The following is a 25,285-nucleotide window of genomic DNA, read 5'->3' on the forward strand; positions in this document are numbered from 1 at the left end:
ATTCTCTAAGCATCTGTTATCAATGTTGTATACCAATGTCCAATAAAAGGGTTAAAGAAAACTGTATTTAAGACAAAGAGGTTAGCTTCTCTTACTTATGCTATAGGTAACAAATAATATTAAAAATTTGCCTGTTTCCACACATTGAATTTATTCAACACTAGAAGTGTATATTTGTTATCTGTAAGTCCAATGTAAAGCAAGAAGTAAAAACAGTCATGAAGCATATAAAGTAAGGAGTCAAAAGTAAGGAATCAAAATCTTAAATAAAATTACTTCCACAGCAAGAAAATGTGGCATTGCTTAAAATCTTTCCTTACTCTTTGCAGTAGTATTTAGAAGTTTCTTGAAATATTGAAGAGACTTCATTTATTTTCAGCCCCAAAGTGTTTGTCATGACAGGTAATTAGTTTATAAATATCCTCTACCTCAAGCCCGTAAATTTAAATAAAATGATCCCTAGCTTCAGAGATAAGTAATGGACCTATTTTCAGAGTTTTTGGGTAACTTCAGATAACTTCTGACTGGGAGTGAGTCCTTACTCTGTTCAGAGAACTACTATAACTGGCAGTATTAAAATTAAATGCTAATTAAATTACTCAGATTTTTTTACACTATATTTTTTCATGTTATGAACCAGTCCCATAGATAGTAGTTTAGCTCAACAATAGACTCCTTTTATAAAGTCCTGGAAATGCTTTGAAATAGGGTTTGTTTTTGTTTTTGTTTTTTAATTTTACTCTGAATTACAGATACCTCAGAATAGTTCCTTTCTTCTTTTAGAACAGATTTTTTTTTAATCGTAGTCACTGTAAGCCAATTATTTGGACTTCTACTTCAGGGAAGTTTTTTAAGTTAGTTTAATGCGTTGAATTAAAATACTAATGGAAGTCTTAATAGGAAAGCCCCATTTGAAAATAATAATGAATATATTAAGATTTTTAAGATTGCATTTAATAACTCGTTCCTTACCTATATGATATAACACTCTTAAGTTACTTATGAGGAATACATGCTCAGACAACCTAATTATAGGAATCTTTATTTTTTTAATTTTAGTTTATGAGGCTTTAAGATAGTATTTCACTTTTCTTGTAAGGAATTAATAATTGTTTTTTTCAAATGAATAAAACGATAAATAATAGAAAAATTTGAGTGGTTTTTAAATGCATCTAATCCAGTTGATTTTTTTTTTTTTTTTTTGCCATTTCTTGGGCCACTCCCGCAGCATATGGAGGTTCCCAGGCTAGGGATCAAATCCAAGCTGTAGCCACCGGCCTATGCCAGAGCCACAGCAACGCCAGATCCAAGCCGAGTCTGCAACCTACACCATAGCTCACAGCAATGCCAGATCCTTAACCCACTGAGCAAGGCCAGGGATCGAACCCACAACCTCATGGTTCCTAGTCGGATTCGCTAACCACCGAGCCACAACGGGAACTCCTCCAGTTAATGTTTTTGATTAGCTAGGCAAGACTGTAGAGGAGAAGGGATAGAGTTAACATCCCTAGTCTCAAAAAATTCTACCTACACTTCCAACCCAGCTCAGTGTTAGGTCAAAACAGGTGCGAAGCTCTTTATTTTAAATACTTGGAAAGGCAATAAGGGAAAGTTGACTGATATATGACTAGCAATGTGCTAGATGCTTTATATACATTAATATAATTTCTCACTGCATCTAAACCACATTAATACTGATAACTGTTCTTAACATAAATTTAGCCCTGTATATTAAGCATATTTTTGAATGACTTATATGAATTATCTTGTTTACTTCTCAGAATTGTCCAGTGATTTATATATCATGACTTACCTTTTATAAGAAGGTAATAGGCTCAGGGATATTAAGTTTTCCTAGTATTGCACCTTCGGTAAATGGTAAAGTGAAGAATTTAACAATTATTTAGCTTGTTCATATTTTTTAATGAAACAGAGAACATATTTGAGATACCAGGCTGGTCACAACTATTAGAAATGACTTTTGAGCATGGCTTTCAAAGACCTGCAATCTTTTTTTTTTTTTTTTCAGAGAAAAATGCATAAATTTAAGCAGTAGTATGATTGTTAAGAATTGGCTGTTAGTAATCCCAAGGTATTTTTTTTTAAGTACAATTAACTTAAAATATTATGTTAGTCTCAGGTTTACAGCGTAGTGAATGAACATTCTTATACATTAGAAAATGAACACTGATTAGTCTGCTTGCCATCTGTCACCATACAAAGTAATCCCAAGAATTTAAGTTTTTATCATAAACATTATTTGCTAAAAAGGCTATTAAAATATAATTAAGATAATTTGAAAAGAAAAAATTTATAAAGGTCTAATTTAAGTGCTTCTTTTGTTTTGTGTGAGGAGATGTCCTCAGGTGAAAGAATATCATAATTATTTTTAAGATTAAGCAGATTCAAGTGATATTTCATATAAAGGTAATAAATTCATGTAAATTGACTATGATTCGTACCTAAGTTATTTCTTCCATAAAGATATTCATGTTGGATTAAAGAATAAATTTGCCAAAGATTCCTGAAATATATTTTTTCCCCTCTTATAATGCAGATCTGACAGGAGCTCAAGATGGAAGCGTTAGAATGTTTGAATGGGGCCATTCTCAGCAGATAACCTGTTTCCGACCTGGTGGCAATTCAAGAGTTACAAGAATGAGATTTAACTATCAGGGAAATAAGGTAGTATATAAAAGTGCAAATAGGAAAAATGGTTTGATTTTGTTGAAGGTTTGTGAATATTATTCATTCAGATTTCTGAAGAGAATAGCTTATGGTGAAGTATTAACCCATCTATATGAATTATTAATAATTATTAATAACTTTAAAATTTTAATTAGGGGCCAGATGATTATAGGACCACCTTATACATTTTTTATTGAATACTCTGTTTTCTTTATCCTCTGGAACTTACTCAAAGTGCGGTCGAAGTCTAAGTAGTAAGTTAACTTCTGGGAGTTTATTAGAAATGCAGATGATTTATTCTACTCCAGGCTTATCAAATCACTGTCTGCATTTTAGCCATATATACTTGTAATTTGTACACAATATTAAAGTTTTGAGAAGCACTTAGCTAGAACATGGCATTAGCCATCTGTTTTGTATATAAAGTTATATTAGAACACAGGTAATCCATTCATCATTTGTTTTCTGTGATTATTTCCCCACTACAACCATGGAGTTCGGGAGAACAAAGACTATAGCTGGCAAACCGAAAATATTTACTATATGGGCCTTTTTTCTTTTCTTTTTTTTTTTGCTTTTATAGAGCCACACCTGTAGCATATGGAAGTTCCCAGAGTAGGGAATAAGAGTTACAGCTGCCAGTCTATGCTACAGCTAAGCAACTCAGGATCCAATGTGACCTACACCACAGCTCAGGCAACACTGGATTTTTAACCCACTCAGCGAGACCAGGGATCAATCCTGCATCCTCATGGATACTAGTTGGATTTGTTTCCCCTGAGCCACAAGGGCAACTCCTGTTTGGGCCTTTTAATAAAAGTTTGCCAAACTCTACTGTTACTGTCTTCACTTCCCAAAATCTTGCTTGCCTCAAACTGCTTTTTTATGCCCCTAGTATCTCACTAGGACTTTAAACATCTAATGAAAGGGAAATCAACCTGCTTTTTGTCTTCAGGGCTATGCTTCACTAAAAACATTCACACAGGCCCTAGCTAATGGTACATCTTGCCTTTCCTTTTCCCTCAGCTTCCAAACCTTCCACCCTCCTCATGTGTTACTTTCATGATATGCTACAACCTTTTTGCCTATCACATTTATCAGTGTCTCTTACCATTTCACAAAAGTCAGTGATGATTTTTCATGTAATTATGAAGCCAGATTGAGAGCACATAAATTCTTAATACCAATTAGCAGCATTCTTTGCTCCTTAATAGGAAATTAAGGGGATTTAATTCAGAAGCCTTTAGAATTATACTATATTTTCAGGTGTATGTTAATATTACTTATGTGCTCATGTTTTTCCACTTTGGTTGTCAATATTGTATTATTCCTAAGTACTCTTTATACTTCACCCCTAGCTCTCTAATATATCCTTCATATTGCCAACAAAGTTATAATTACAAATTGCAAAATTAGGGAGTTCCCATTATGGTGCAGCAGCGGTGAATCCAACTGATATCCATGAGGATACAGGTTCAATCCCTGGCCTCGCTCAGTCACAGATGAAGCTTGGATCCCATGTTGCTGTGGTTGTGATGTAGGTCGGCAGCTATAGCTCTGTTTTAACCCCTGGCCTGGGAACTTCGATATGCCTGCGGGTGTGGCCCTAAAAAGGAAAAAAAAAGCAAAATTATACCGTAGGTGAGGTTGTATTGTTCTTTTCAACAATCTTCAGCCTCTTCTTTGTACCTGAAGTGTGGCATTTACATTCTTCTGTAATTAGAAGTATTTTTAGAATTTACACTCACTATAACCTTCCATACAGGCCTATTTTAAGGCACAACAAACTCTTCTTTATTGCCTGCCCAAGTGTCTCTGACAGGCAGTCAGCTTACTATTAATTAACCTTGGCCATGATGGTACCAAATAACACAACACCTAAGCGTGCTGTCTCCCTTAGCAGAGAAACCTACAGAGTAAATGGAGCAGGTCGCCCATACTATATCACAGTAATGCTGATCATTTTGTCAAAAGTCATTGAACATTGCAGATAAACTAAGAGCCTAAAAGAGGGCCTTTAGCAGAAGAAAAACTTATAAGGAGTAATTCCTCAGATTCAGGAAGATCCTATATTGTGAAATAAGAACAGGATGCTATGAAACAAAGGCAGTAGAACAGTAAAGAATTTGTGGAAATTAGAAACAATTCTCAAAAATGAGATAAGTAGGAGAACTACTGATTACAAGGGCTGAATAGCAGAAAGGAAGTAGTTGGAAATCATGTTTGTGATTGGGAGGTACACATTAGGAAATTATCCCATGATGAAAATAACCCAAGAAGTAAATTGAAACTAAATTGTATTAAAAGGAATAGTAAAATAAAAATTTCCCTAGGAGTTCCTGCTGTGGCACAGCAGGTTAAGGATCCAACCTTGTCTGTGACAGCTTGGGTCATGGCTGAGGCACGGGCCCAATCCCTGGCCTGACAGAGTGGGTTAAGGATCCGGATTTACTGCAGCTGTGACTCAGATTCAACCCTTGACACAGAAACTTTCAAATGCCATTGGGTGAAGCCAAAAAATTTTTTTTTTCGTAATGCAAAAAGTGGAATTTTAGAAGAAGGGCCTACTAAGTACTAGGCAGAAGTATTGTGAAACAACACATGCATAGATACATCCTGATTGTTTGATTTTTCTTTTTTTTCTTTTTTCTTTTTTTCTTTTTTTTTTTTTTACAGCCACACTTGGGGCACATGAAAGTTCCTGGGCTAGGTGTTGAATCAGAGCTGTGGCTGCAGGCCTGCGCCACAGCTACAGCAGCACCAGATCCAAGTCTCATCTGTGAACTGTGCTGCAACTTCTGGCAGCACTGGATCCTTAACCCACTGAGCAAGGCCAGGGATCGAACCTGCAACCTCATGGTTCCTAGTTGGATTCGTTAACCACTGAGCCACGATGGGAACTCCTCACCTACCATTTTTAAATGGTGCCTTTTGACAGAGCTTTCCTTTTTCTAGATGTCTCTCCCAAACAAATACTCAGAGGTATACATGCAAGAATGAATGTTGAAAGCAGCACTTTTTATTATAATAGGAATAATTGCAAATTCTGTAAGAAAAGGCTTTTAAAAGTTAGAATACAACTGTACAGTGTAATACTGCACAGCACAAGAAAGGTTGATTCCTACATATGAATGAAAAATATGGCTATAATAAGTTAAAAAATGTAATTGTAGAACTGTGTTTCATTTTTACTTCCTACTGCTGTTTATATGCTTTCTATAGTGTATATCTTTGGAAGTCCTTATTTTGTCTTCTTCAAAATGAACAATTTTTTTATCTTAGATATGCCAAAATTTTGTCACATTGCTTAATGTGTAAATCCAGTATCCTGTTTTTGGAGTAGTTGCAGAAAATATACAGACTGCGGTATCAAATAGTATCATAAAATGGATGTCTAGTATTCGTTTCCTTTATATCCACCCTGGAATTTTTTAAAGCCGTAGCTTAATGTTTTTTGAGACTAGATCCATGCATAGGTAAAATGAAAAATCAGACACTTTATATCAGTCAAATGTTTCAGAGTTCAAATATGAGATTCATAGTGAGGGTAAGGGTAAATATGTGATTTTGTATTTGTATTAAACACCTTAAAATTTTTTTTTCTCTAAGTTTGGAATAGTTGATGCTGATGGATATTTAAGTCTGTATCAAACAAACTGGAAATGTTGTCCAGTTACTGGAAGTATGCCTAAGCCGTACCTGGTAAGCCATTTTTAATTTTTTTTAAAGAAACCAAGAATATGTACTTGAGACAGGAAATATCAAAGCCAAAATATAAAATCTGTCTAGTCCTGTGTATTCACTCTCTGTACTCAAAGCTTCTGCCCTTGTATTACATGAAAATTTCTCTCTGAAGTACAAAAATCCTTAATCTCTAGTAATTTGGATAATTAACCTGTATAGAACCAACATGGTACCTTTTTGAGACCCATGCAACCTGTGGGTTACTGAAGCCCTCATTAAACTCTAGTGGCTGTGATACCTAAAAACAGTGATCAACAGACCAGTGCATCTGGTTATTTTTCCACAGTTACTATACCATATGAACAAAGTAGAAACAATATCCCGTATATAGCTACGAGATATATAATAATATATACATATTATTCTGTATATAGCTATTGTTATTATTTCCTTGCCCATCTTCTTTTCAGAAAAAAAAGGAAAAGTGGTACATCTCTATTCAGGACCATGCAGGCTTAATGAACCTTCCACAGCTTCATAGAACACTGAATATATATTTGTTGGGTTCTTTAGTCAAACCCTTCGTAGGACTAAGCAATAGCAATTAAGAAAAAATTAAAAATATGGTGTAAGATTCTAGGTAATTGACCCAAGATTAAATGCTAGAATAACGTACTGATGTAAATGAAAGCAAGCAAGGCCGTGTTGGTCAGGGTACCTTGAAAGAATATTTTTCCTCAGATTTTTATTAAGCCAACAGATTTAAATGTACAGGTGACCCTTGAACAATGTAGAGGTTAGGGGCACTGGACACCCCCCTCCAAATTGAAAACCTGCATATAAATCTGCAGTTGACTCTCCATATTCACAGTCCTGCATCCACAGATTCAGCCAGCTTTGGCTGGTGTAGTACTATAATACGTATTTATTAAAAAAAAAAAAAATCTCTGTGTAAGTGGAATCATGCACTTCAAACCTATGTTGTTCAGGGGTCAACTGTACAAGTTTATGTTCCCTAGTGAACTGCCCTTTTTTAAAAAAAACTCAAAAATAAATTAGATTTAAAATGTATGTTATTTGCTTTGAAGAATTAAAGTAGATTGTTTGTTGTTGTTGTTTTGTCTTTTCTAGGGCCGCACTGGGGGCATATGGAGGTTCCCAGGCTAGGGGTTGAATCGAAGCTGTAGCTTCTGGCCTACACCAGAGCCACAGCAACACGGGATCCGAGCCACATCTGCAACCTACAGCACAGCTCACGGCAATGCCAGATCCTTAACCCACTGAGCAAGGCCAGGGATCGAACCTGCAATCTTATGGTTCCTACTCGATTTTGTTAACCACTGAGCCACAACAGGAACTCCATAATTCTTGTTTTTGTCTTTTAAGACAAAAATTTTCACAAGTATTCTAAGAAAAATATTTGACAGTAACCTTTTGTTTCCCTTTGAACTTTTGGTTGAATAAAAGCAAAGGGCTTCATAAAGGGTCATGACATATACAGCCTATTTAAATGGTTCAGGAATAATGTATGTGTGTGTATGAAAGAGGAGAGGCAAAACAAGTGTGCCAGAATGGTAAAAATTGGTATATGGGCGTTATATATATGAGACTTCTCTGTATTATTCTTGCAACTTTTCTCATATGTTTGAAGGGGGAAAAAGGCTTAAACTAAAGTAAACCACAAATTACATGATCACTTTCGGATCAACGCATCCACCTGCTTATAAAATTGCTAGTGACAGTAATAACATTTGTTGTTTCTAATCATTCTAGACTTGGCAGTGTCATAACAAAACAGCCAATGATTTTGTCTTCGTTAGTTCCTCCTCTCTGATAGCTACAGCTGGTCTTTCAACTGACAATAGGTAAGAGATAACTGAAATTGAAGTCTGTGTATGTATAGCTAAGCTTTATTTTTTAATCATTTGATGTCCTTACATCTCAATAATGCTTTCATAATTATGCCTTTAAATATTTTTATTACAGAGAATTTTTTCTTAGAGCATTTTTGGTGTTCTAATTGTAAAGCTAAGGAAATTCTCGTGCCATTAAAAACTAAATCCATTCCTTGAGGATTTTTAATATTCTCATGTTAAGACTTCAGTGAAGGAGAAAAGAATTAAATTGCTGGTAGAGTTTTTCTCCATATTAGTTCCTCTGTGATAAGAATTCTTAAAGCCAAAAAAAGGAAAGAGTATTATTTAGTATTATTTATTGGCCATGCTATTTAGTTAATCCTCACCATTGCTTTATTAGATTGATATTTATCACTTTCACAATAAGAACACAAGAAACTCAAAGAAAAGTTAGTTGTATAATAATTAGTTCAGTGGCAGCCCATCCCCATCACCCCAGAAAGCTTAAATATGTGAGAAAATGTCTTTTCCTGCCCACACATCTACACACACCTCTGATTTCACTCATACAGCTAAGTGCTGAGATCAGGCTTCTGCGGTTGCTGGGCTTTTATATTTGTCTTGAAACCTCACTTTGCACTCAAAGTAGGAATTTTAAGAATATGGAATTTTCAGCCCATCTTTCATAGACATTCTTATATATATTTGTGCATCCTTTAAAGCTTACAGAAAAGAGTAGGAGCTGCTTCCATTCATAGTAGGAATAAACTTTCTTTGTGCTCAAGAAATTCAAAGTGTACTGCCATTTATATATGTCAGAAGAACTGTTAGATTAGAAAATCAGTGAATACAAGAAGTAGTTTCCATATTCAGACTTCATATAGCGTTTCTTATAATTACGCGTTAAAGTTACTCAATTTTGGAAGCTATTAATGTTGAAATATTTTGTGTAAAATTTAATCATACATAAATATTGATTACTTATTTGATGTCATACATTTAAGAACTTTCTAAGGCATCGTTCATATGTTACATAGCTATGAGACATACTTTTTAAAAATTGAGATACACTTGATTTACGATACTATGTTAGCTATAGGTGTACAGCATAGTAATTCAGTGTTTTTTCAGGTTGTACCCCATTGCTGGTTATTATAAGATAATTGCTAAAATTTTCTGTGCTATATAGTATATCCTTATCGCTTATCTATCTTATTTATAGTAGTTTGTATCTTCCAATTCCTTAATCCTAATTTGTCACTCCTACCTCTTCTCTTCAGTAACCCCAAGTTTGTTTTCTATATCTGTGAGTCTCTCTCTGTTTTGTATACACATTCACTTGTATTTTTTATTAAAGTATAGTTGATTTACAATGTTGTGCTCATTTGTATTTTTTTATATTCCATATGTAAGTTGTATCATACAGTATTTGTCTTTCTCTGACTTATTTCAATAAATATTCTTTGGTCCAGTAACATTGCTGCAAATGGCAGTATTTCATTCTTTTTTGTGGCTGAGTAATATTCCTTCGTGTGTGTTTGTGTGTCTCATACATCTTTTAATCCAGTCATCTCTTGACGGATACTTGGGTTGCTCTCATGTATTGGCTCTTGTAAATAGTGCTGCTTTGAACAGTGGGGTGCATGTAACTTTCCAAATTAGTGTTTTCATTTTTTTCCAGATGTATTCCCAGAAGTGGAACTGCTCTATCATTGGTGGTTCTCTAGTGTTTTGAGGAAACTCCATGCTGTTTTCCATAGTGGCTCTACCAGTTTACATTCTGTCAACAGTGTACAAATGTTCCCTTTTTTCCTCATCATCTCTGACATTTTTTATTACGGACTTTTTGGTTATAGCCATTCTGACAGTTGTGAGGTGATAGCTCATTGTTATTTTGATTTACATTTCTCTAATAGTTAATGATATGGAGCATCTTTTCATCTGTCTGTTGGCAATCTGTATGTCTTCTTTGGGAAAATGTCTATTGAGGTCTTCTACCCAGTTTTTGATTGAATTTTTTGGTTTTTTGATATTGTTGTTTGAACTATATGTATGCTTTAGATATTAACCCCTTATTGATCATATCATTTTCAATTTTCTCCCATTCAGTAGGTTGTCTTTTCAATTTGTTGATTTCCTTTGCTATGCAAAAGCTTATGTTTAATTAGGTCCCATTTATTTATTTTTGCTGTTATTACTTTTGCCTTAAGAGACTGATCCAAGAAAATATTGCTATGATTTAAATAAAAGTGTGTGGTTGAATTTAATAAGTCAGTAAATCAATCAGTCAGTGTGCTGCCTATGTTCTCTTCTAGGAGTGTTATGGTTTTCTATTACTACATTTATATGTTTAAAACATTTTGAGTTTATTATTATATGTGGTATATGGGAATGTTCTAGTCTCATTTTTTACTGTGGCTGTCCAGTTTTCCAGTCACCCATTCTTGAAGAGACTGTCTTTTCTCCACTGTGTATTCTTGCCTCCTTTATCATAGGCTAGTTGACCATAGGTGCTTGAGTTTATTTCCAGGATCTCTATTCCATTGATATGTCTGTTTTTGTGCCAGGATTATGCTGTTTTGATTATTGTAGCTTTGTAGTATAGTTTGAAGTCAGGGAGCATGATTCCTCAAGGCTTTGTTCTTCTTTCTGAAGATGGCTTTGGTAGTTCAGGGTATTTTGTAGTTCCATATGAGCTTTAGGATTGTTTTGTTCTAGTTCTGTGAAAAATGTCATGGGTATTTTGATAGGGATTGCATTAAATCTGTAGATTGCTTTGGATAGTCTGGCTATTCTACGGTATTCATTCTTCTAGTCCAAGAGCATAGGATGTCTTTACATTTCTTTGTATCATCTTCAGTTTCCTTTATTGATGCTTTATAGTTTTCACCTCCTTTGTTAAGGTTATTCATAGCATTTTATCTTTTGATGTAATCTTAAACAGGATTATGTTTTTACTTTCTTGTTCTGTTATTTATTAGTGTATAAAATACAGCAAACTCATTTATATTAATCTTATAGTTTATTAGTTCTGAATTTGGAAGGTGAAGACTTCAGGGTTTTCTATGTAAAGTATCATGTCATCTGCAAATAGTGACACTTCTAGCTCTTCCTTTCCAGTTTGCATATCTTTTATTTCTTTTTCTCATGTGATTGCTGTAGCTAGGATTTCTAGCACTATGTTAAATAAAAGTGGAGAGAATGGGCATCCTTGTTTTATTACTGAATTTAGCTTTTCACCATTGAGTATGATGTTGGCTGTATGTCTTAAACAGACTATATTGTCTTAAACAGACTATGCACACAATGATGAAAGTTTTTATCATGCATGGACATCTCAGTAGACACTTTTTTGCATCTTTTGAGGTAATCATGTGATTTTTATCCTTACTTTTGTTAATGTGATGTATCATATTGATTTATTTGCAAATGTTGAACCATCTTTGTGACCCTGGAATAAATCCAACTTGACCATGGTGTATGATCCCTTTTATGTATTGTTGGGTTCAGTTTGGTAATATTTTGTTTGAGTATTTTAGTGTCAGTAGTTGTCAAAGATATAGGTCTATAATTTTGTAGTTTTGTAGTGTCTTTGGTTTTAGTTTCAGGGTAATGGTGACCTCATAGAATGAATTTGGGAGTGTTCCTTCCTTTTCAGTTTTCTGGGATAATTTGAGAAGGAAAGGTAGTAGTTCTTTATATGTCTGATAGAAATTCCCCGTGAAGTTGTCTGGTCCTGGAATTTTGTTTGCTAGGAGGTTTTTTTTTTCTGCTTACAAATTCATTTTCGCTTCTAGTGATCAGTCTATTCAACTTTCTCAACTCCATTCTTAGCAAGCTGTATGTTTCTAGAAATTTGTCCCTACCTTCTAGGTTGTCCATTTTGTCATTCATAGTATTCTCTTATGATTCTTTATATCTCTGTAGTATCAGTTGTTACTTCTTTTTCATTTCTTATATTGTTTATTTGGGTCTTCTCTCTCTTTTCTTTTATTTCTTCTTTTTTTCTTTTTACTGCCGCACCTGCAGCATATGGAAGTTCCTGGGCTAGGGGTCAAATCAAAGCTGCAGCTGTAGGCCTATGACACAGCCACATCAACACCAACTCTGAGCCACATTGGCAACCTATACCACAGCTTGTGGCAACCTATTGAGCGAGGCCAAGGATTGTAACTGCATCCTCATGGAGACTTTATCAGATTCTTAACCCACTGAGCAACAGCAGGAATTCCTCTTTTCTTCTTGATAAGCCTGGATAAAAGTTTGTAAATTTTGTTTTCTTTAAATAAATAAATAAATAAGCTCTTGGGAAGTTCTCTTGTGTCACAGCAGGTTAAAGATATGGCATTGCCACAGCTGTGGCGCTGGTCACAGTGGTGATGTGGGTTCAGTCACTGGCCTGGGAACTTCCAAATGCCGCATGTATGGCCAAAAAATATGTGTATATCAGCTCTTGGTTTCATTGATAGCTTCTGGGGTTTTTTAAATCTCTGTTTTACCTCCTTTCTGATCTTAATTATTTCCTTCCTTCTGCTGACTTTGAGCCTTGTTCATTCTTTTTCTAATATTTTTGTGCGGTAAATGGTTGGTTAGTTTGTTTATTTAAGAAGGCCCATATTGCTCTGAATTTCCCTCTTAGAATTGCTTTTGCTGTATCCCATAGTTTTTGAAAAGTTGTGCTTCCATTTTCATTTGTCTAAAGGTCTTTTCTTTGATACTGTCACTGACCCATTGGTTTTTTAGTAGCATGTTGTTTAGTCTCCATGTGTTTTGGATTTGGTTTTTTTTCCCCCATTTTTCTTTCTGGAGTTAATTTTTAGCTTCATGTCGTCGTGGTTAGAAAAATGCCTAATGCAGTTTCTTTCCTCTTAGATTTGTTGAGGCTTGTTTTGCCACTTGGTGTATTATCTGTCCTAGAGAAAATTGAACATATGCTTGAAAAAAATTTGTATTATACTGTTTGGGGATGTAATATCCTGTAGATATCATTTAGATTCAGCTGATTCTTTGTGTCATTTAACACAACTATTGCCTTACTGACTTTCTCTCTGGATGATCTGCTCACTGATGGCAGTAGGGTGTTAAAGTTCCCTACTTGCTTTATATATTTAGGTGCTCTTGTATTTGGTGCATATATGTTAACAAGTTTAATATCCTCTTCTTATGTTGATTGTTTTATTATTATATAATGTAAGACATATTTATTTTTATTCCATTGTTGACTTAATGTGTCATTCAATTAGTAATCTTTTTTTTCCAGAAACATATGTTTGTGGGACACTCTTGTAGCACCTGCCAATAGTTTAGTCCATGGTAAGTTTTGAAAACATTTTCTAAATCTCAAATAAATAAAAAATATTTTTAAATAGATTTATTTTTAATGACACATTTACTATATTTTGCCCATGGTGGTAGAGTTTGGAAGCAGAAAAATGCAATATATGTTATTAACTCTTCACTGTACTTTAATGAAGGACAGTGGGACATAGATAATATGAAAATCATGGGAGTTGCCATCATGGCGCAGTGGAAACAAATCCAACTAGTAACCATGAGGTTGCAGGTTTGATCCCTGGCCTTGCTCAGTGGGTTAAGGATCCAGCGTTGCTGTGAGCTGTGGTATAGGTCACAGATGTGGCTCGGATCCCATGTTGCTGTGGCTCTGGTGTAGGCCGGCAGCTACAGCTCCAATTCGACCCCTAGCCTGAGAACCTCCATATGCTGTGGGAGCAGCCCAAGAAAATGGCAAAAAGACAAAAAAAAAAAAAAGAAAGAAAGAAAATCATTTGTCTCAGAATTCCCTGGTGACTGAGCAAGTTAGCAGTCTGGTGTTGTCACTTCCATGACTCAGATTATAGGTAAACAGATTGGGAGTGAAGAAATAAAATTGCGTTTATTCACAGCTGACATGTTTAGGTGGAAGATCCCAAAGAATATAGAAAATAAATTGCTGGAAATAATGTGCAAGTTTATCAAAGTCACAGGATATCAGATCCATATACTGAAGTTAATTGCCTTCGTTTATACCTACAATGAACACTTGGAATTTGAAATTTATTTTTTAAAAATTAATTTTAAAATAGCACCCAAAGGAGTTCCACTGTGAAACAGTGGGAATAGACTGGTATAGGAATGTTCTTAACAGCTTTATTTATAATAGTCAAAAACTGGAAACAGCACAAAAGTCCAGCAGAAAAATATTATGTATGTGTGTAATATTATTCAGAATTTAAAAGCTTGATCTAGTGATACACGGAACAACGTGGATTAACATCTAAAACATGTTGAAGAAAAAGAAGCCATGCACAAAAGAGCATATACTATAAAATTCCATTTACTGTGAAGTTCAAGAACAGGTGAATCTAACTGGATAGAAATCAGAATAGTGATTGCCTTTTTGAGAGAGGCAGGAGGGAACTTTCTGGGATGATGAAAATCTTCTGAATATTGTTCTCGGTGTTGGTTACACAGATATATCCATTTGTCAGAGCTCATCAAGGGTGTACTCTTAGCATGTCTGCATTTTACTCTAAGTCATATCTCAAAGTACTGTAAAAAAATTTTAATTGCCTTCTCTATAATTAGTTTTATTTACATTCTCACAATAATAACTAAATTGTGTTGAGTATTTCATCCTCACACATACCCATTAGGCAGTTGGTGTTATTTCCTCTTTGACAAATAATGTAACTAAGACTTAGGTTAAATAATTCACTTAAGGTATATCTTTAAACCCAGACAAAAGCAAGATTTAAACTCTGGTGACCTGTCCCACAAATCTTCGCTCTTTCTCATTATACCATATTGTCTGTGACCTACTTAACAGAATTTTTTCCAAGGATTTGTTAGGGTAAACAAATCTTTTTTTTTAAAGAAAACTATTAATTGTATTTTTATACTTCTGATGCTTATATTGTTTTAAGGTTCATCGAGCTTTTTTTTTTTTAAGATGTTTAATCTGCCATTAAGCTTATCCAGTATATTTTTATTTGAATATTATAGTTTTGTATGGCTAGACTTTTTTTTTTTTTTTGCTTTTTAGGGCCAAACCTGCAGGATATGGAAGTTCCCAGGCTAGGGGTCACATCGGGGCTACAGCTGTCAGCCTTCGTACAGTCACAGCAACGTGGGATCTAAGTCGCATCTGCAACCAATAGCCCAGCTCACGGCAACACTGGATCTTTAACCCACTTAGCAGGACCAGGAATCCAACACATATCCTCATGAATAGTAGTTGGATTCCTTATCGCTGAGCCATGATGGGAACTCCACTGAATCTCTAGACTTTTGATTTGTCTTATTTTTAGTATGTCTTTCATATGTCTACCTAACAGACCCAATCTTTCATGTAGCTTTTTGAACATAGAGAATACACCTAATGATTTTTTAAATTCCTTGTTTACCTCTTCTGTTATTTGTGCCTTTTTTTTTTTTTTTTTTTTTTTGCTTTTAGAGCCACACTTGCAGCAGCATTTGGAAGGCCCCAGCCTACGGGTCGAATTGGAGCTGTAACTGCTGGCCTCCACCACAGCCACAGCAATTCGGGATCTGAGCCATGTCTATAACCTACACCACAACAACGCTAGATCCTTAACCCACTGGGTAAGGCCAGGGATCAAACCTGTGTCCTCATAGTACTTACTAGTCAGATTTGATTCCACTGAGCATGGCAGGAACTCCATTTGTGCCATTTTTAGATTAGTTTCAGTTGATGGATTTTCTTCTCTTTATGCATGGTTCCTGCTTCTTTGCACACCTATTAATTTTTTATTAGATGCCAGACATTGTGAATTTTACCTTGCTAGATGCTTATTTTTGTATTGTGTAAATATTTTTGAGCTTCGCCCTGGGACTAAGTTACTTAGAAACGGATTTGGGAGACATACCTTAAACAGGACCAAAGTCACATTTAGTATAGTGCAAATTTTGCCCTGCTATTGAGTCAGTACTCTTCTGAGTATTCTATACAGTGTCTTGTGAATTAAGAAAGTTGTCCCCCCCCCCCCCCCCCCCGCCCCCAACCATGGCTGATAGGAACAGGAACACAGATCAACTTGGGTTTCCCTTTCTTATGCCTTGTCCAGAGAATACTCTATAGGCAGTAAGCTTGGGGCAGTTAAGTTGGTTTCCCATCTCTAAGAGATCATTCTTCATCCCTTAATGTCCAATGTCTCAAACCATTGTTTCTTATATATCATTTGATACTTTGTTTCAGGCAGGAGGGTCAGTCTAGTTTGTCACTCCACCTTGGCCAAAATCCAGAAGTCTGTTTTTTTTTTATACTATTATATAGTTTTTACTTTATTTTATTTTTTTTTTAAATTTTCAGCTTTTACTTGTCACGACAGTGGAGCCACTGTTTTGGCATATGCTCCGAAACATCAGCTGCTAATATCAGGAGGCAGAAAAGGCTTTACTTGTGTATTTGACCTTCGGCAACGACAGCAGAGGCAGCTTTTCCAGAGCCATGATTCTCCTGTTAAAGCCATTGCTATTGATCCAACTGAAGAGTACTTTGTTACAGGATCTGCTGAAGGCAACATAAAGGTAAATATAGTAGTGCCACAGTAACCACAAAATGAAAAGAAATCTTTAGAAAACTTAGATCTTTAATCATATTGATGATACCAGTCTATTTAAATAATAGAAATATTGTTTTATAGTCAACAAAGTTAGTTACTATTTAATCTTTCAATGAGTGAAATAAAATTTTATCTTGAAAATCATCTGTTTTTCAATTGTTTTCAAATCCGTTTAATTAATACACGCAAAAGAAGTTGATTTTCCATGGTTATGAACATCTTTCAGATGTTAGTCTTGATTCCATGTTCAGAGTGAATTTATGAATTCATTTTCAGGTACTGTGAAATATGCTGATTTTTTTCCCCTTACCCTAAAGTTCTCCCCATTTTGCCCTTCATCATATCAGCCTCTAATCACTCAGTGCCTGATTCAAGAATTCTGAATGTACCTGGATAAGCCATGCCTATAACTATCCTTCTCAAACTCCTGTTTTTCAGACTTAGAAGTTTGAATATTAAACCTTATTAAAAATACATCCCACCCCAGAAATACTATTGCTAGGTCCCATTCCCAGAATACTCAGTTGGTAAGTCCAAGGCTCAGGAAGATGTATTTTTAGAACGTAGACATAGTAGTTTTGATAGAAGGTTCTCTGGCCACACTTGGAAAGATCTGCAAGGATAAGACTAGTCCCTAAGTTATTCTAATGGTCAGTAACCCACAGAGGACTCTAAGTACAAGTGAGATTAATTAGTACAAATAAGTTGGACTACTTTGTTAGAATGAGCATATATTGTTTTCATGATTCTCAGCCAGAAAAAAAATTAACTAGAGGTGTCGAATTGTAAAAAAGGCATTTCTTAAAGTCAAATATATATACCAACTTCCATACAGTATTTGTTTTTTCACTTTGAAGCTAGTTTCTTATTTGAACTACTTAGTTTAGAATAAGTCATACCATGTTTTAGATTAGTTCTTTAGATTAGTTCATACTCTCACTCTGAAGTTTATTATTTAATCAAGTTAAAAGGTTGGGTAGTATACCAGGTAGTGTTTAGAAGTTATAATAATTATGTCTAGAGTAGAATGAATTACTAAATTTCTAAATTTAGCAATAGGAGGAAAGACTTTTAAAATATCTCAGAACATCTTTTTCTTGGAGCTAGAATATAGTTTTGCCTAGTCTGAAGACCTCTAGGTGTTGGGTACTTTGCTTTTTCCAGTGGTTCTTATAGCCTGGTGGGCACTATATATAATGGAGAAAGGAATGCCGCACTATACAACTACACAGCAAAAACTGCTGAGAAATGGGAAATCTTGATTGTAGTCCCTATAATATTACAAGTTTCTATAGCATTGTACATTTAACCTTCTTGTACCTAAGTTTCCTCAGCTCCGACAAAGGATTTAAAATACCTTCTTCTCTCACTGGATTGATTTTGAAGAGTGTAATAATATCAAAGAGACTTGTAGACTTGCAACACCCTATACAGAATTAAAATATATGACTGTAGGGAGTTCCTGTTAGGACCCTTCGTCGTCTCTGTGAGGATGAGGGTTCAATCCCTGGCTGTGTTCATTGGGTAAGGATCCTGCATTGCCACAACTGCAGCATAGGTTGCAGATGTGGCTCAGATCCAGCATTGCTGTGGCTATGCGTAGGCCTGCTGCTGCAGCTCTGATTTGACCCCTAGCCTGGGAATTTCCATATGCCACAGGTGCTGCTGTTTAAAAAAAAAAAAAAAAAAAGGACTGTAGACCTATATAGATATTTCTCCATTTTTATTTTAGAAATTCCTTATTTGTACAAAAAGACAGGTCCAAATCTTTTGTTTGGATTTTTAAGGTAAACATCAACCCCAGTTTTTATTTTGTTCTTGATGTCTTTCAGATTTGGAGTCTCTCTACCTTTAGTCTTCTCCACACTTTCATCAATGAACATGCTCGGCAATCTATTTTCAGAAACATTGGAACTGGAGTAATGCAAATTGAGACAGGGCCTGCAAATCACATTTTTTCATGTGGAGCTGATGGAACAATGAAAATGAGAATACTGCCAGATCAGTTTAGCCCATTAAATGAAGTGTTGAAAAATGATGTGAAATTTATGCTGTGACATTTTGACAGTAAGATGTATAATTTATTTACCTATTCCATGAAGTGGCCAACACATATGATGTACAGTAATCACTCATGCCACAAATAAGCTAATGCTTTCTTGTCTTTATATTTATTTTATGGAGCTTTGCCTTTGATGCACTGATGCCTTAAAATTAACAAGGTCATTCAGAATTAGACTTTATTGCCTAAAGTAAAATGTATAAGTAATGCTGTAATAATACATATTTATAGTATGTTATAGTGAGTGTATTGTAGTTTTAAAAGCGTTTTGTTTTCTTGTTGATAAATTCTTCTGCAGAGATTCTTCATGAATCTGTTTCATGGTAAAAATACCCTTTATATAAAGGCAGTTGCACATCAGTAATCACTTAATTCACCACTTCATACATTCACTTCCTTTTTTAAACTTACACATCTCAGACTCCTGTCTTAATTAATGATAGATTGATATTTGGGTAAGAATAAAAAAATTAATATCTCCATTAACACTGTCATTGGGACTTTAGTGATAAATGAGCCAAATGGCTCTTTTTGTAAAGTTTTCATCAGTTTCCCCTCTGGAGCCTAAGTTACATGTGTGTACTTGTGTGTATATATGTAATATATCTTACACATCTTATTGGAACTTAGTCTGTATATATACATAAGAGAAAACTACAAGTCTTTTTATTTGTTTTTGTGCCATAACAACTACTGCCACCAGAATAACAACTTTTTTTGCAACTGTTTTTTTCTTTTCTTTTTTTTAACTTTTGAATTCTCAACCTAATTTTCAAATAAACTTCAGGAAGACTTCCAGAATTATTATTTTAAAGATTACATTGAGTCAAGTAAATTTTAGCAGGCAATAATGATTCTGTGTTGGCATATGAGACACTTGAAAGTAGTCAAATAGATTTGTCAAAGGATTTTTGAGCACCAAACATTTTACTTCCATCTTATTTTTTCTTGTTTTTTTGGTGCTTTTAGTCTCAGAGTTCTCAAAACCTTATAGCAGTGTTTTTAGACACAAATGTGAAAACAGTCAAATTAAATAGATAGTATTTACAAATGTAAAATACCTGCCAGATCTGCCATTAATAGAAAATAAACTAAACCTTATATTTTATTATTTTTGCCAAAATATATTATTTTATTATAAAATATGACCAAAATATAAAAAAATGCACAATGCTTTTAACTTAAATGTGCTAATCATATTTGTCTGTTATGTGCTATACCTTTTCTGATTCAGAATTATAGAAAACTTGATAATACTTGATTTTAACCAAGGAGACTAGAGGCAGGTGGGACTAAGTGTTTAAAGGACAATTATATACTATTTAGCTTAAATATATTTTGTTAATAGGAACATTAATAGAACATTTTTATGTAACAAAATATGGACAATTATTATCTTGGGAATTAAAGAGTCAAATGAAGCAAAGAAATGAAGGGCTGGTAAAATGAATTTTGTAATATCCTCAGGATAGTTTTATCTTAAAAGTATATTGTTAAAGGATTTTGTAAATTGTATTCATAATTTTAAATGTGTTGAGCGAGTTGCAGTGAAGACACTGTCATTATGTAGAGAGTGTGTATGCACATAATAACCTGTACGTGTAAATTGTGCAATAACGATACGTGACTATTGCCATGGAGAAATCTGTGACAGCATTGCAAACAATACTATTGTTTGATGTAGTTAAGCTTAAGTTATTTTTTAGTAATTTCTTCACAAATCAAGATTCAAAAAGCTTTAAACACTTTCAATGAGATAGAAAATTTATTATTATGCTTATTAGGAAAAAGGCATCGTGGATGAAGAATTAACATTTTAATTGAGGGTTTATATGAATAATAAATTATGTAAGCCTATATGTATTTACATCCAGAGTCATAATATTTTAAATAAACAATCATGCAGTGACTTTTTTAGCATGCTATTGTCTTAAATAATATTTATGCTACTTTAGTTGAAGTATGTGTAACATTTTAAATTAGAGAATTTCTATATTTGTATTTGGTTAATATAGGAAAGATTGCATAACTTTCCCAGATACCTTGTTCTTCCTTTTCTACTATCTTTTTTAGCTTAATGGGTAAACATTATTCTAAAAAGTTGAGAATAAAAATAGCTGGAATGTATGTTTAAATATAAAATGATGTACATCCATCTAAAATTCCATCCACACTAATAGAGCGAAATACATTTTTAAATTGTGCACTTTCTGAGAATGAGAGTTTGTAATGATGGAAGAATTCACAACATTGCAAATCTCTTTTTCTAAAATGTAGGATTTTCCTTATATAGAATCATGAGACAGTCAATTCCATCCTCCTTTCTTGCTCTCTCTGACTTGCCTCAACTCATTTCTTCTTTTTTAAAATTTTTTTTAAAAAAACTATTGCAGAATTTCTGAAATTAATCTCAACAAATAGTACACAATACAGGGGTATACCTACTTAAAGAAAATATTCACATTGTCTTAGAGTGGTGATGATGTTTTTATAACAGTGTTGGAAGCCCAGAGAAGCATCTTTTACTAAATACAAATTTTAAATATCATACTATAAGAGACCACAGTCAAAAGAACAGGTAGACTAGAATAAATATATATAGTGGTATGAAAATTGTCCTTAATACAAAATGATAAATAACAGAGAAATCAGCACTCAGTTCACAGCACAGGACATTGAAAAAGTCAGCAAGCATAAAGTATGTTCATCCTCACTAATAGTTAAAGATATGTTTTTTAAAAAGAAAGCAAGAGTGTGATACCACTGTTTATCCACCAAATAAGTATAAAGTGAAACAGTGGACATCAGTTTGGTGAAGATGCAATGAAGTGGGCAGAGTGAAACATTGCTGGCAGAAATAAACTGCCAGATAAAGTTACCTAGATACATACTAAGATTGAAAAACATACTTTCACTCAGCAGTCTTTGAAAGATTGTCTTTTAAGGTAAAAACACTAGGAGTTCCCGTTGTGGTTCAGCAGGTCAAGAACTGGACTAATATCCATGAGGATGCAGGTTCCATCACTGGCTTTGACCAATGGGTTAAAGATCTGACGTTCCTGCATGCTGCGGTATAGGACACAGATGCACCTTAGATCCTGCGTTGCTATGGTTGTAGCATAGGGTGGTGGTTGCAGCACAGACTTGACCTCTAGCCTGGAAACTTCCATATGCCACAGGTGTGGCCCTAAAAAGAAAATAAATAAATAAATAAATAAAACCCGATCCTGCTATGCACAAAAATATATAGATGTTTTCTGAGACATTGAGTGGAGCAAGAAAACTGGAAATCTTCTTTTTTTTTCTTTTATTGTTTGCTTTTTAGGGCCGCACACAGCATATGAAAGTTCCCAGGTTAGGGGTCACATCAGAGCTACAGCTGCTGGTCTATGCCACATCCATAGCAACACAGGATCTGAGCTGTGTCTGTGACCTACACCACAGCTTACAGCAATGCCAGATCTCTGACCTACTGAGGGAAGCCAGGGATTGAATCTGCATCCTCATGGATACTAGTTGGGTTTGTCTCTGCTGCACCATAGCAGGAACTCCCAAGAAAACTGGGACTCTAAATGTTAATTAGTAAGTAAATGGTAGAATAAATTTTGGTAATCTGTACGATGTAATATTCTCTCAACTCTGTTAGATTTATATCTGTTAACCTGAAAAGAAACTAATGAGAAAAAACAATTGAAGTAAAAGTTGTTATATCCCCTATCGTTTCTTTTTTTTAGTCTTTAGTTGTACTGTGTATGTAGACACATGGACGTATATGGAAGAATACACACAAAAATTTTACCTGGGAGCATGAAAGGAGATAATACTTTTCTAAACTCATTTAAACCCCACTCAGTAATGTGATACCAGAAATAGTTGTGTGTGTGTGTTGATGAAGAAAAGCTGTATTTTTAATACTAAGTAGGACTTTGGACTTTGGGAACTATTCTAAGTGAAGTGATCTTGTGTCAGGAATCCTCTTCTTTGAATTGTTGAGATATTTTTGATGCTAATATTACTTAAGTAGAAAAATTAAGATGTTAAATTTCAGAGTATTTGCAGAAAGTTGAACATGATTTACTTATATGTACCTGTCAGTCTTAGAAATATGTATGACTTTTGCTGCAGTTATTTTCAAAGAAAAATCTGTTTTGAGTTTTTTGTGACTTTTTTGCCCCTTCTCCTTACTTGGTTGTTTCCTATATGGCTGTGGCCTGTAATTCAGGGAGGTAATGCAGCTTTGGAGTATGGCATTGTTTCACAAGTTTCCTTGAAACAAATATTTCTTAATATTCTCCCAATGCAAATACAGATGGGTGATAGAAGCAATTGGGTGGGAGGCGGGATCAAGATGGTGGAGGAGTAAGATGTGCCACTCACCTTCTCCCAGAAACACAACAACCAAAAAACCATTTACATGTAGAATGATCAACAAAGAACATCTACTGAACACTGGCAGAAGAACTTAAACTTCCAAAAAGGGCAAGAAACCCTCCACATAACTGGATGGGCAAAAAGAGAAAAGAAGCAGGATGGAACCAGCACTTGAGAGGTAGCTGTGAAAGAGGAACTCATACCCTGAAAAGCCACCTGACAGGGAGATTAGCTGAGACAGAGGGACCTCAAAGCCTCCAAGAAAAGCTCAGCAGCTGGACTGAGGAGGGCAAAGCAGAGAGTGCTACATGGACCATCAGTACCACCTCTCAGTCTCCAGAGGTCAGTTCCAGGGAGAAGAGTAGGATTGGGTGTATGGAGACAGCCTGAGGGGCTAAGGAGTGGTGTGCCAATGGCTGGGGAGCTGAGCACCACAGTTGAGAGAAACCAGCAGAAAGCCTGCAGGAGAAGCAAGGCACCATTGTTGGGGAGGGCAATAGGAGGAAGGGTGGACTGCCATAGTAATATCTTTCTCTGAACACATGCAGATTCTCAGAGGGTGGGGCCACAAGCAGCAAGCCACCAGTGTGAGCTACCCCAGCAAGGGTGGGGCCACAAGCAGCAAGCCACAAATAGGCTACGGGTGGCCGTGCCTCCTTTGTGGGCTAAGCGTGACAGGACACCTCTTGCCTGGTGTGCAAGGAGCAGGGGCAAACCACCACAATCATCTCAGACTCCAGAGGTGGGCATGACCTGCTACATTAGGGGGTCCATGAATAGGCACCACCTGTGGCCCTAGTCACCTCAGAGTTCAGCACAGAGGAGGGCACTGCAACCAAGTGCCACCCATTGTTGCTCTCACTCCCCTGGGAACACATGTGCCCTGCCACTGCCGCTGCCAAAAGCTCCAGGCACCACCTACACCTGCCTGAGGGTCACTGCCTTTTGTGCCCTGCTACTAGAAGCAGCCTTTGCCACCTTCCTGCAGGTTCTCACCACTGTCAAGGGCCCAGCAATCAGGCACTGGATACTAGCCCTGCTCATTGCCTTCATCTCCCTGGAAGCAGGCATAGCACCCTATCAAGGGGATAACACCATGCACACACTGAGGAAAGACAGAAAGCAACCAAAACAAAAGTGGACCTCACGCCAAGAATAAAGAGTAAGCCCTCACAAAACACCCTGGGGTGCTCTGGCATATAAATATCCTTCCAAGACTACAGTAGTTGTTTTCCCTAAACTCACAGAATAAGAAAAACCATAAGCAAAATGAAGAAACTTGGGAAACATTTCCCGTTAAAGGAAGAGAAGAATTCACCTGAAGGAGCAAACAATGAAACAGACCTCTGCAGTCTAACAGGCACTGAGTTCAAAAAGGAGATACTTGAGGGAATTCCTGTTATGGCACAGCGGAAACGAATCCGACTAGGAACCATGAGGTTGCGAGTTCGATCCCTGGCCTCGCTCAGTGGGTTAAGGATTTGGTGTTGCCATGAGCTGTGGTGTAGGTCACAGACGTGGCTCGGATCTAGTGTTGCTGTGGCTCTGGTGTAGGCCAGCAGCTACAGCTCCAATTAGACCCCCTAACCTGGGAACCTCCACGTGCCGTGTGTGTGGTGCTGAAAAAAGAACAAAAAGTCAAAAAAAAAAAAAAAAAAGATACTTGAAAATACTGAAGGAATTAAGAGTGAATATGAAGGAATTAAGAGCAGATATGAATAGTAATGCATATTACTTTAGAAAAAAAAACAGAAAACATGAGACACGAAAAATTAGAAAATCATTTGCAGAGATGCAAGATTAGTTAAAGGCACTGAAGAGCAGAATGAATAATGCAGAGAAACTAATTAGTGACTTGGAAACTAGAATAATAGAAATCACCCAATCAGGACAGCAGACAGAAAACCAAATGAAAAAATATGAAAGTGATACAAGAGGTATGGAATTATATAAAGCAGGCCAATGTATGCATAATAAGGATTCCAGAGGAGAAGAAAAAGAAAAGGGGATCAAAAATATATTTGAAGAAACTATGTCTGAAA

The 25,285-nt window shown here is 35.5% G+C and overlaps 1 protein-coding gene across 3 annotated transcripts in view; it reads left to right on the forward strand.

Annotated features, from left to right (window-relative positions):
- The window catches only part of DMXL1 (Dmx like 1), a 144,176-nt gene extending 123,395 nt beyond the window's left edge, over positions 1–20,781 (forward strand). For all 3 annotated transcript variants that reach the window (XM_047778475.1, XM_047778474.1, XM_047778476.1), the window contains 6 exons: positions 2,558–2,685; positions 6,298–6,390; positions 8,146–8,237; positions 13,489–13,541; positions 16,558–16,775; positions 18,643–20,781. In XM_047778475.1, coding sequence (XP_047634431.1) covers positions 2,558–2,685; positions 6,298–6,390; positions 8,146–8,237; positions 13,489–13,541; positions 16,558–16,775; positions 18,643–18,867 — 809 coding nt within the window. In that variant the 3' untranslated portion in view covers positions 18,868–20,781. The remainder of the gene's footprint in view (positions 1–2,557; positions 2,686–6,297; positions 6,391–8,145; positions 8,238–13,488; positions 13,542–16,557; positions 16,776–18,642) is intronic.
- The last annotated feature ends 4,504 nt before the right edge of the window (positions 20,782–25,285 follow it).

The sequence above is a fragment of the Phacochoerus africanus genome, chromosome 4 (assembly GCF_016906955.1).
Source record: "Phacochoerus africanus isolate WHEZ1 chromosome 4, ROS_Pafr_v1, whole genome shotgun sequence".
NCBI classification, from domain to species: domain Eukaryota; kingdom Metazoa; phylum Chordata; class Mammalia; order Artiodactyla; family Suidae; genus Phacochoerus; species Phacochoerus africanus.